Source organism: Symphalangus syndactylus, chromosome 8, assembly GCF_028878055.3.
Source record: "Symphalangus syndactylus isolate Jambi chromosome 8, NHGRI_mSymSyn1-v2.1_pri, whole genome shotgun sequence".
Lineage (NCBI taxonomy): Eukaryota > Metazoa > Chordata > Mammalia > Primates > Hylobatidae > Symphalangus > Symphalangus syndactylus.
In genome coordinates, this window is record NC_072430.2 from 107,348,717 (window position 1) to 107,361,601 (window position 12,885).

The window sequence follows — 12,885 nt, forward strand, 5'->3', positions numbered from 1 at the left end:
CTGGGATTACACGCATGAGTCACCATGCTCAGCCTTACTTTGATATTTTTTAAACAAATCCTGGACATTCTAATAATTTTATCTGTAAGTATTAATATTATCATACCATTCACATACCTAAAAACACCAAAAATACTTTCTTTAGAGACAGAGTCTCACTCTGTTGCACACGCTGAATTGCAGTGGTACAGTCACAGCTTACTGCAGCCTCAAACTCCTGGGCTCATGCCATCCTCCCACCTCAGCCTCCCAAATAAGTATGACTACAGACATGTGCCACCATACCCAGCTAATTTGTTTTTATTAAGTTTCTTGTAGAAACGGGATCTCAGGCTGGTCTTGAACTCTCATGCTGGTCTGGAATTCCTATTCTCAAGTAATCCTCCCACCTCAGCCTCCCAAGTGTTAGGATTATAAGTGTGAGCCACTGTATCCAGCCCCAAAATTCCTTTTTTTTTCCCTTTTTTTCATGGAATGCCTGAACATCCCAAGAAAAATTCCTTAGTATCACATATCTAGTCCACGTTCATATTTTCCTGCTTGTGTATACACATGCATATATATGTACACACACATTTTGGTGGTACTATTTTATTTTTTTAATTGAGGTGAAATTCATATAACTTAAAATTAATCCCTTTAAAATGAACAATTTACCGACAGTTCATTCACAAAGTTGGAAAAGTGCCATGTAGAGCTTCAAAACATCTTCATCACCTCAAAATAAAATTTTGTACCCATTAATCCATTATACCTTCCCTCAAGCCTCTGGCATCCACCAGTCTACTTTCTTTCTCTATGGATTTACCTATTTTGGATATTTTATGTAAATAGAATCATATAATATGTGACCTTTTATGTGTGGCTTGGCTTCTATCACTTAGCATAATGGGATTTTGTTTGTTTGTTTGTTTTTAGACAGGGTCTTGATCTATCTTTGGGCTCTACCTTTGCCCATTTTGTAATTGGGTTATTTTGGATTGTAGTCTTTTTGTTGTTGAATTGTGTGAGTTCTTTACGTATTCCAGACCCTTATCAGATATAGGATTTGCAGATATTCTCTCCCATCTATGGGTTGTCTTTTAACTCTTGTCATGGTGACCTTTGTACAAAATTTTTTATTTTGATGATGTCCAATTTATCTGTTTTCTCTTTTACTTGTCCCATCACCAAATGCAAAGACATGAAGATTTACCCCTGTGTTTTTCTTCTAAGAGTTGCATGGTTTTAGTTCTTATATTCAGCTCTTTGATCCATTTTTTATTTTTGGTATGTGGTATGAGGTAGGAGTTGAACATCATTCGTTTTCATGTGGATATTCAGTTGTCCTGGCACCATTTGTTGAAGATAGTATTCTTTCCTCATCAAATGCTTTTGGCACCCTTGTCAAAAATAATTTAACTATAGGTATGTATTTCTGGACTCTCAATTCTGTTGTATTTATTGCTCTAAATTTCCCTCTAAGCACTGCTTTTGTTGCAGCCCATAAATTTTGATATATTGTGCATATTATCATTGCTATATTTTATAAATTGATATATTATCTATCATCACACCCTCTAGAGTTACATGCATTTTTTAGTTCTATAGTGTTTTATTTCTGTCCTTAAAACACACATACAAAATTGCAATATTATTATTTTATACAGAGAATGTTTATTTAGATTTTTATAGAGTTATTAATTTGTTTGCTTGCCATTTTTTCAAGCATCTCAGGACTTTTTTCTGCTATAACATATGTAACAAACCTGCACATTGTGCACATGTACCCTAAAACCTAAAGTATAATTTAAAATATATATATATTTGTTTTTTTGAAATATATTTTTTTTTGCTAAAATAATGTGCTTTATTCAGTTACCTAACAGGTAAGAAATACAGAGGTAATTCCTGTACCAAATATTTTATATTTGGTGTATATCTTTTCTCTTCCCTTCTATAATGTGCTTGTATGGCATGACTTAACTGTTCCTTTTTTATTGTTATTTGTTTATTTATTTATTTATTTTTTTGAGACAGTGTCTTGCTCTTGTTGCCCAGGCTAGAGTGCAGTGGTGTGATCTTGGCTTATTACAACCTGCGTCTCCTGGGTTCAAGTGATTCTCTTGCCCCAGCCTCCCAAGTAACTGGAATTATAGGCGTGCGCCACCATGCCTGGCTAGTTTTTGCATTTTTAGTAGAGATGGAGTTTCACCATGTTGGCTAGGCTGGTCTCGAACTCCTGACCTCAGGTGATCCACCCGCCTCGGCCTCCCAAAGTGCAGGGATTATAGGTGTGAGCTGTTGCACCCAGCCAACTGTAAAAAAAAAAATTGTTTTAATTGTAGTAGTTGTAGATATTTATGGGGTACATGAAATGTTTTGATACTGACATGCAATGTATAATGATTGTATCATGTAAAATGGGGTATACATCCCCTCAAGCATTTATCCATTCCTTCAAGCATTTATCCTTTGTGTTATAAACAATCCAATTATACTCTTTTAATTATTTTTAAATATGATTAAATTATTGACTGTGGTTACCCTGTTGTGCTATCAAATATGAAGTGTGTTGTTTAGAAATTTCTTTCATATACGAGACACTGATTGTAAACTCTCAGTTTTTTGTTTTCATTTTTTATTATGATTCTTTTTGAGACAGTCTTGCCCTGTTGCCCAGGCTAGAGTGCCATGGCACGATCTTGGCTCACTGCAGCCTCCACTTCCTGGATTCAAGCAATTTTCGTGCCTTAGTCACTCGAGTAGCTGTGGTTACAGGTATGCGCCACAACACCCAGCTAATTTTTTTTATTTTTTTTTATTTTTTATTTTTAGCAGAGACAGGGTTTCGCCATGTTGGTCAGGATGGTCTTGAACTCCTGGCATCAAGTGATCTGCCTGCCTCGGCCTCCAAAAGTGTTGGGATTACAGGGTGAGCCACCATGCCCAGCCAACTTTCAGTTTTTTTTTATCTTAAAGTATCTTCCTTTCACTCTCTTTTCTGAAAAAAATGAGGGTTTTTGTGGGTTTTTTTTGTTTTTGTTTTTTTTTTTTTGGTTATTCTGAAGGTAAGACAGTAGACAAAAATAGTTTGGATCATATACAATTGTTTATTGATAGTTACTTTTCTTTTTTTCTTTTTTGAGATGGGGTTTCGCCATGTTGCCAGGCTGATCTCAAACTTGTGGGCTCAAGCGATCCACCCTCCTTGGCCTCCCAAAATGCTAGGATTACAGGCATGAGCCACCACACCCGGCCAATCTACTTTCTTAAAACCTTAAATATTATTCCTACGACTTCTGCTACCATGTTGCTATTAAGAAGGCCACTGTATGTCTAATTTCAATACTCTATAGGGAGTCTGTCTTATCTCTCTTTAATTTGTATTTTTTGTTACCTAGGCTCAGGGGTGTTTTTATGGTCTGTCTTATCTGTCTAGCTGCATTTTCCAGTTCCTCTTTAGAATGTTGCATGTTCACTACATGGAGTATGGGTTTCTTTTTATTTCTCTTGGAATACTTAAAAGTAAGGCTTCCTTTATCTGTGGATTCATGTCTTTAGTTTTGAAAAATTGCCGGCCATTATCTCTTCAAATACAGATGGTCCCTGACTTACATTAATTCAACTTATGATTTTCCACTTTATGATGGTGTGAAAATAATACATACTTAGTACACCCCTTAACCTATGATGGCGATGGCATTACATCTGGATAAACCCATTATAAACTGAAAATACTGTAAGTCAAAAATGCACTTTCAACTTATGATAGTTTCCACTTAAGGTATTTTCAATGCACAGTGTGTTTATCGGATAGTAACTCCATCATAAGTTTAAGAGCATCTATATTGTCTCTGCTCCATTTTCTCTTTTCTATTCTTTTGAGACTTATATGCATACTATACATTCTATTTTTCTTATTTTTAAGTCTCTTTGTCATATATTTTATCTTCTGTTTTTGCTATGATGCAGTCTAGGTAATTTTAAAATCTATCTTCCAATTTAATAATTTCTTCTGCATCTAATCATCTATTTAACTTATCCATTGCCTTTTTTTTTTTTTTTTTTGAGACAGGGTCTCACTATGTCACCCAGGCTGGAGTGCAGTGGCATGATTATGGCTCACTGCAGCCTCAGACTCCTGGACTCAAGAGATCCTCCCACCTCAGCCTCCTGAGTAGCTGGGACTGCAGACCCACACCACCATACATGGCTGATTGTTAAATTTTTTTGTAGAGACAGGATCTCATTATGTTGCCCAGGCTGGTCTCGAATTCCTGGTGTCAAGAAATCCTCTTACCTTGGTCTCCCAAAGTGCTGGGATTACAGACATGAACCGCTGTTTCTGGCCCCATTGACCTTCTAATTTCAGCAGTTTTTCGTTGTTGTTTTTTTTTTTTTTTTTTTTTTTGAGACAAAGTCTTGCTCTGTCACCCAGGCTGGAGTGCAGTGGCGCCATCTCGGCTCACTGCAACCTGCACCTCCTGGGTTTAAGTAATTCTCCTGCCTCAACCTCCCAAGTAGTGAGGATTACAGGCATGCACCACTGTGCCCAGCTAATTTTTGTATTTTTAGTAGAGACAGGGTTTCACCGTGTTGGCCAGGCTGGTCTCAAACTCCTGACCACAAGTGATCCACCCACCTGGGCCTCCTAGAATGCTGAGATTACCGGCATGAGCCACTGTGCCCAGCCTGTTTTTTTAAAAAATTAAACTTTTGATAGTTTTTATTATTTGATTATCTCTGTGGTTCATTTTTGTAGACATTAAATAATTATATTATATTCAAACTTAGATGTTTCCAATATGGGAAGTCTTTAGGGGCTGTCTGAATCTGGTGACTCAATTTCATGATGGCTAATTGCCTGTTTTTTTGGTATTCTTTGATTGTTAGCTTATATTTGATTGATCTTAATATGAAAGGATACTGGAGTCTTAATTGGGTTTGTTTTTCTCCAAATAGTAGCTGCATTTTTTCTTACTAGAGCCAGGTTACACTCTTCACCCTGAACCTTTCAGGTTGTTATCCTTATCTTGGGAGTTTTAAGTTTTCCTCCCCTACCAGCTATTTGTCCCAACTTCAGTTTCTTAGCCGCAAAACTAATGTATTAGAACTACCCTTGGGGAAAGTTTCCTCTTTGTTTATGCTCGACTCTTCTTTTTTTGCTCTTTTGGGGTTGGGGAGAGGGGAGGGTGGTCACTGGAGTGGGGAATGGCCTTTGATTGTTGGCACTTCTTGTAGCAAAGCCTGGACACAAAATAAAGATTTTATTTTCAGTCAACTTTCTGTTTTTTGTTTTGTATGTTTTGTAGCAAGACAGTTTTTTTACAGTATCTATTTGCCGTATTGCCACTGATGGGAGGCTCTTTTTATTTTGAAACCCCTTCTAAATAATTTTATTCCCAAATAATATAGGTATAATATATAAAATTCAAAACCCATCCAGAAAGTTATAAAATAAAATTGCTTTTACTTCTATAGCCCAAGGTAACTACAGGCTTTTTGGAATTTTTGCAATTGATTTTTTAATTGATTAGGATATAAGTGATAATTTAAAATCTTAAAGGAGAAGCAATTAAAAGGTATTTTGTAGCCATATATTAAAACTGGACTGATTTTGTAGCTTTACAAAATTGCCCCAGTTGAGAACTACTGTACTAGACCTAAGTGGCTCAGAGTTATTGATATATATATTTCTTCATTTTCTTTTTTTAAATATATCTTCCTTTTCAAAGCTTGTCAAACTAATGTTAAGTGGGATGCTTGTCTATTAATGGTAAAAATTGTATATATATAATCTCTGTCTACACCAGGATATCTATTTTAAAATTATATACTGCTACAATAGGGCATACCCAACTCATAAAGTTGAAAAACTTTATTTGCATTAAATCTCTGGTAATATGAGAATTTTAGAAGTATTTGAAAGGGTATGCCAGTACCTTGTCACATAAAAGCAATCTTAAAAAGCCAGTACAGAAGTGTAGTTAAAGATAGGATGAGGGAACTATATAACACTAATTTTTGCCCTGCATTGAACGTATTCTGGTGCCTTGGCAAGTCATTTTAAAAAGTGTTAATTTTTTAATCTATAGAATGGAAATGATTTTACCTAAATTATATAGGGTACCACAGTAGGGAATATGAGAGATTTGTTTAAGATAAAACATTCCACAAAAATACTAGGTGCTTTAGTTGATCGGCTATTTAAACTCTTTCAGCTATTAAATAATAGAAGAAAATGGAATTGAATATGATGTCAGCATGGAACAATCTAATGATTCATTAAGAGTCAACCATAATGATGGTGAAGAGTCAAAAACCAATGCTCAAGTATTTGAGGTATGGATTCAGCTGGGAACTTTTTTCCATCCTAGGGTAAAACAGCATGCCATTTAACAGCTCTTTATGCTTAAGGGATAGCTGTTATATTTAGTGTATTCAAGAATTTTGAGCTGGGCGTGGTGGCTGCCTGTGATCCCAGCACTTTGGGAGGCTGAGGCGGGCGTATCACCTGAGGTCAGGAGTTCAAGACCAGCCTGGCCAACATGGTGAAACCCTGTCTCTACTAAAAATACAAAAATTAGCTGGGCGTGGTGGTGGGCGCCTGTAATCTCAGCTACTTGGGAGGCTGAGGCTGGAGAATCACTTGAACCCAGAAGGCAGAGGTTGCCGTGAGCCAAGATCGCACCATTGCACTCCACAAGAGTGAAACTCCATCTCAAAAAAAAAAAAAAATAAGAATTTTGGCTGGACGCGGTGGCTCACGCCTGTAATCCCAGCACTTTGGGAGGCTGAGGCGGGTGGATCATGAGGTCTGGAGATTGAGACCATCCTGGATAACACAGTGAAACCCCGTCTCTACTAAAAATACAAAAAGTTAGCCGGGTGTGGTGGTGGGCGCCTGTAGTCCCGGTTACTCAGGAGGCTGAGGCAGGAGAATGGCATGAACCCAGGAGGCAGAGCTTGCAGTGAGCTGAGATCATGCCACTGCACTCCAGCCTGGGCAACAGAGCGAGACTCTGTCTCAAAAAAAAAAAAATTTTTTTTAATATTTAATTATACACATATTTTATGATAGATTTAATATTATAATACAGAACTTAATGCTAAGATATATTCATAAAAATTTTATATACAGAGAAAAATCTATAGGTTGAATTATATTACGTTATTTCAGGTTCCATTCCTGTGGACAATTTTGATAAAATTAAGATAGTAAGTATAATAATCAACAATTTTACTTAAGAAATACTTTCTGTGTATAGCAATTTGTGTGAATTGACAACTCTTACAAAAAAGTAAAAACAACTGAAAAATGGATGTCTTTTCATTTTTATTATACACATCTTTTAAAAAAAATGGTGATAGTATATCCTAAAAAGACTGAAGTGATTTTTTTTTTCCCTTGCAAAAGCATCTAACCTGTATGGACTCCAGGGATTCTTCCTTTGGACAAAATGATTCTCCTACAGTTTTGCCCATCACTACTCCTGAAGCAAATAATTCACTCATATCACAGAATGTACCAGGGCCCCTGACTCAGACACAGACTCTTTCTGCAGAGCAATTCCATCTAGTGGACCAAAATGGGCAAGCTATTCAATATGAACTTCAGTCATTGGGGGAATCCAATTCACAAATGGTGAGTATATTTTATAAGTAACCAGTTTTATGCTCCTTAGGAAGATGTATTAGTCTTACTAAATAACCTTAATTTCTTGACACTTTTGACTTACATTGTTTATTTATTTAATTATTATTATTATTTTTTTTTTGCACACAAAACAATAAACATTTTCTAAAAGTACATACAAACAAAAAGATGTATATCAAACATATTAGGAAGGTTGCACATAGGAAGACGGGGAATAGAAATGGGGGGTGGGAATTAAAGAAAATAAATAAGAGAGGGACTTTGTATGGATCAATGATAATAACTCAATCCTCTATTTGACAAAGAAGAAGAAGGAAGAGGAAGAAAAAGAAAGTGGGATAAAGGATCAGAAAGGGAGGAAAATAGAAAAAATTAGAGTATGACTCCAGGGTAGACCTGTTTTGTTGTCGCTTGGTTGGTTGGTTGGTTTGTCTGTTGTATTTTTCATATGTTTCACCATGTTGGCCAGGCTGGTCTCGAACTCCTAGCCTCAAGTGATCAACCCGCCTCAGCCTCCCAGAGTACTGGGACTACAGGCGTGAGCCACCACGTCCAGCCCCCACATTGCTTCTGGCCTCTGTGGTAGACCTCCCAGACGGGGCGGCCGGGCAGAGGCGCTCCCCACATCCCAGATGGGACGGCCAGGCAGAGGTGCTCCTCACTTCCCAGACAGGGCGGCCAGGCAGAGATGCTCCTCACTTCCTTGACGGGGTGGCGGCCGGGCAGAGGGGCTCATCACTTCCCGGATGGGGCAGCCAGGCAGAGGCACTCCTCACATCCCAGACGATGGGTGGCCGGGCAGAGGCGCTCCTCACTTCCCAGACCGGGCAGCCTGGCAGAGGCACTCCTCACTTCCCAGACGGGGCGGCCGGTCAGAGGCGCACCTCACATCCTAGACGGGGTGGCCGGGCAGAGGCGCTCCTCACTTCCCAGACGGGGCGGCCGGGCAGAGGCGCTCCTCGCTTCCCAGAAGGGACGGCCGGGCAGAGGCGCTCCTCACTTCCCAGATGGGGCGGCCGGTCAGAGGTGCTCCTCGCTTCCCAGACGGGGCGGCTGGGCAGAGACGCTCCTCGCTTCCCAGACGGGGCGGCCACGCAGACGTGCTCCTTGCTTCCCAGGCGGGGCGGCCGGGCAGAGGCGCTCCTCACATCCCAGACGATGGGCGGTGGGCAGAGGCGCTCCTCACTTCCCAGACGGGGCGGCCGGGCAGAGGCGCTCCTCGCTTCCCAGACGGGGCGGCCGGGCAGAGGCGCTCCTCGCTTCCCAGACGGGGTGGCCGGGCAGAGGCGCTCCTCGCTTCCCAGACGGGGCGGCCACGCAGAGACGCTCCTTGCTTCCCAGACGGGGCGGCCACGCAGAGACGCTCCTCGCTTCCTAGACGGGGTGTCGGCCGGGCAGAGGGGCTCCTCACTTCCTGGACAGGGTGGCCGGGCAGAGGCGCTCCTCACATTCCAGACGATGGGCGGCCGGGCAGAGGCGCTCCTCACTTCCCAGATGGGGCGGCTGGGCAGAGGCGCTCCTCACTTCCCAGGCGGGGTGGCCGGGCAGAGGCGCTTCTCACATCCCAGACGATGGGCGGCCGGGCAGAGTCGCTCCTCACATCCCAGACGATGGGCGGCCAGGCAGAGACGTTCCTCACTTGCTAGACTGGGTGGCGGCTGGGCAGAGGCGCCCCTCACCTCCCAGATGGGGCGGCCGGGCAGAGGAGCTCCTCATAACCCAGACGATGGGCGGCCAGGCATGCTCCCCACCTCCCAGACGGGGCGGCGGCCGGCCGGTCAGAGGCTGCAATCCCAGCACCCTGGGAGGCCAAGGCAGGCGGCTGGGAGGCGGAGGCTGCAGTGAGCCAAGACCACGCCACCGCACTCCAGCCCGGGCAACACTGAGCACCCAGTGAGCGAGACTCCGTCTGCAGTCCCAGCACCTCGGGAGGCCGAGGCGGGCAGACCACTCGAGGTCAGGAGCTGGAGACCTGCCTGGCCGACATGGCGAAACCGCGCCTCCAGCCAAAGGAGAAAAACGAGGGAGGGGTGGTGGCGCGCGCCGTCAATCCCAGGCAGCCCGCAGGCCAGGGCAGGAGAATCATGGGAGCCGGACGCAGGGAGTGTGCAGCGAGCCGAGTGTACTCCAGCCTGGGCCACAGAGGGAAAGAAAGGAAAGGGGAGGGGAGGGGAGGGGAGGGGAATTGAGATGGAGTTGCACTCTTGTTGCCCAGGCTGGAGTTGCAATGGCACGATCTTGGTTTACTGCAACCTCTGCCTTCCGAGTTCAAGCGATTTTCCTGCCTAAGCCTCCCAAGTAGCTGGGATTACAGGTGCCCACCACCACACCTGGCTAATTTTTTTGTATTTTTAGTAGACAGGATATCACCATGTTGGCCAGGCTGTCTTCAAACTCCTGACCTCAGGTGATCCACCCGCCTTGGCCTCTCGAAGTGCTGGGATTACAGGCGTGAGCCACCATGCCCAGCCACATTGTGTTTAAAATACTGTTTCCATGACTTTCATTTTTATGTAAGGATTTTAAAAGATTTCCATTCAGGACTACAAATAGTACTGTAAACAGTACTTATGGGTCTCTGTGTTTGGGCACACTTGTGCTTTGAGATCAATTGGAAATGTAACATTCTGTAACTAGTTCTGAAATGCCAGGTTGACATGGAACTTACACTTAATGGAACGTACACACATGCGCACGCACACACACACACACACACACACAGACACATATTAGGCTAACTCCAGTTTGTTTGTTTTTTTCTGAGATGGAGTCTTGCTCTGTTGCCAAGGCTGGAGTGCAGTGGCCCGATCTTGGCTCACTGCAACCTCCGCCTCCAGGATTCAAGCAGTTGTCTTGCCTCAGTCTCCTGAGTAGCTGGGGTTACAGGCGCCTGTCACCACATCCGGCTAGTTTTTGTATTTTTAGTAGAGACGTGGTTTCACCATGTTGGCCAGGCTTGTCTTGAACTCCTGACCTCGTTATCCACCCACCTCAGCCTCCCAAAGTGCTGGGATTACAGGTGTGAGCCACCACGCCCGGCCTAAACTCCAGTTTTTGATTTATCAACATCTCACTGACCTGCAAGCCACTTGCTGGTATGTTTTCTTGAAGAAATAGAAAGTAATGGAGGTACTGCAATGGAGGTACTACTAGTATATGGGGAATTAGACATATCCTTGCTGATCTTTGTGGGTAAATCTGTGCCATGTGAGTAACAATGCATAAAGATAAAAAGATGAGGATGGCTAAATACTTTTCAAACTGTTGGCTAAAAGTATTTTTGACCAAGTTCATAGTTTGAGCCAAAGAGGTGAAAGATTGTTTTGACTGACATGTGGAAAATTACTAAGAAAACCTCTAAGTTGCTCTCTGGTTATTTAGAATATACTTAACATAAGTAATACTGTGAAGGATAATGTGTTTCTTGTTTACTTGAATTTTCCGAATTTTCTACAATAAGTATTTATTACTTTCATAATAAAAATTAATTATTTTTAAAAGCATAACTTTAATTATAAATTATACCACAGGTAAACATTTTACCTAGAATTAACCCTTGTTTCTTTTCATAATCTAGAGCATTCTAGAGTTAATCTATGCCATTTTGCTCCTTTATGATCCAGCCAAATTGAGTTATCTAAATTCTAGGGTTAACAGTAATTGGTTGAGAGGTGACTGTGTGCAGGAGAATCCTTTTTGTTTATGTTCAGGCTTTCTGGGCCTATGCCCAGAACCATACTGCATCACTGGCGGAGGTTAATATTCGACAAATAATTTAAATGTTAACCAACTACATTTTAATTTTTCATGTCCAGAATGAAATACTTCTGTAGTTTCCCCTTTATTTGACATTTATTCTAGTTTCTATCAGAACATTTAGAAAGTTTTTTTTTTTTTTCCAACAGGAAGATCAAGGAGTCTGAATGTGTAAAAGGGTTGTCATTTTACCTAGGGTACCTTTCTGAGCAAAGTTGTTTATTTGAGTCCAAAAAAAAGTTAATTAACACTCTTTGTAATTAGATTAAACTTTCTATACAAAGTAAGTACAAAGGTGGTTTTACATTGTTTAGGTAGGAGCTGACACAGAAGGTTATTTGAAACCATGAAATAGGAAACATGGTATGAAGCATGGAAAAAAAGTGTGAGAAACAAATTATAAGAAAGAATTTTCGGCCGGGCGTGGTGGCTCACGCCTGTAAACCCAGCACTTTGGGAGGCTGAGGCGGGCGGATCACAAGGTCAGGAGTTTGAGACTAGCCTGGCCAATATGGTGAAGCCCTGTCTCTACTAAAAATACAAAAATTAGCCGGGCGTGGTGGCAGGCGCCTGTAGTCCCAGCTACTTGGGAGGCTGAGGCAGAAGAATCCCTTGAACCCAGGAGGTGGAGGTTGCAGTGAGCCAAGATCATGCCACTGCACTCCAACCTGGGCGACAGAGCAAGACTCTGTCTCAAAAAAAACAAAAAAAAAAAACAAAAAAAAAAAAAAAAAGAAAGAATTTTCTTCAAAGAACTGAAGATCAGAGAGAGAATATTCCGGGAAACTTAGTGGAACTTTTGGTTTTGTTTGTTTCAGTGGACTGTATTTTTTAGAGCAACTTTAGGTTCATGACCAAAGTGAGCAGAAGGTACACAGATTTTCATATATATGTACTTCCTGTACGTGCACATGCTACAGTATCCCCCTTTATCAACATCTCCTACCAAATGGAGCTATTTGGTGTTTTTTTTTGTTTTTGTTTTTGTTGTATTTACTTTTAACTTTTACTTTAGGTTCGAGGGTACGTGCGAAGGTTTGTTATGTAGGTAAACTCAGATTGTACAGGTTATTTCATCCACCCATGCATTAGGCCTAGTACCCAATAGTTATTTTTTCAGCTCCTCTCCCTCCCACCCTCCACTCTCAAGTAGACCCCATTGTCTGTTGTTCCCTTCTTTGTGTTCATAAGTTTTTATCATTTAGCTCCCACTTGTAAGTGAGAACATGCAGTATTTGGTTTTTTGTTCCAGTGTGGTTTGCTAAGGATAGTAGCCTCCAGCTCCATCTGTGTTCCCACAAAAGACATGATCTTGTTCTTTTTATGGCTGCATAGTATTCCATGGTGTATATGTACCACATTTTCTTTATCTAATCTGTCAATGATGGGCATTTAGGTTGATTCCATTTATTTGCTATTGTGAATAGGGCATTAATGAACATTCACGTGCGTGTGTCTTTATGGAAGAATGATTTATATTCCTCTGAGTA

At 41.5% G+C, this 12,885-nt stretch overlaps 1 protein-coding gene across 25 annotated transcripts in view; it reads left to right on the plus strand.

The window, feature by feature from the left end:
• The window catches only part of CARF (calcium responsive transcription factor), a 77,623-nt gene that overhangs the window by 23,323 nt on the left and 41,415 nt on the right, over nucleotides 1-12,885 (plus strand). For 17 of the 25 annotated variants that reach the window (XR_010122199.1, XR_010122198.1, XR_010122202.1 and 14 more), the window contains 2 exons: nucleotides 6,204-6,324; nucleotides 7,400-7,627. Coding sequence is in view for 13 of the 25 variants with exons in the window: in XM_055290257.2 (XP_055146232.1) it covers nucleotides 6,247-6,324; nucleotides 7,400-7,627 (306 nt within the window). In the remaining 12 variants the exon portion in view is untranslated. Of the gene's footprint in view, nucleotides 1-2,571; nucleotides 2,915-6,203; nucleotides 6,325-7,399; nucleotides 7,628-12,885 lie in introns of those variants that run through there. The other 8 variants (XR_010122206.1, XR_010122205.1, XR_010122204.1 and 5 more) reach the window with 2 other exon arrangements.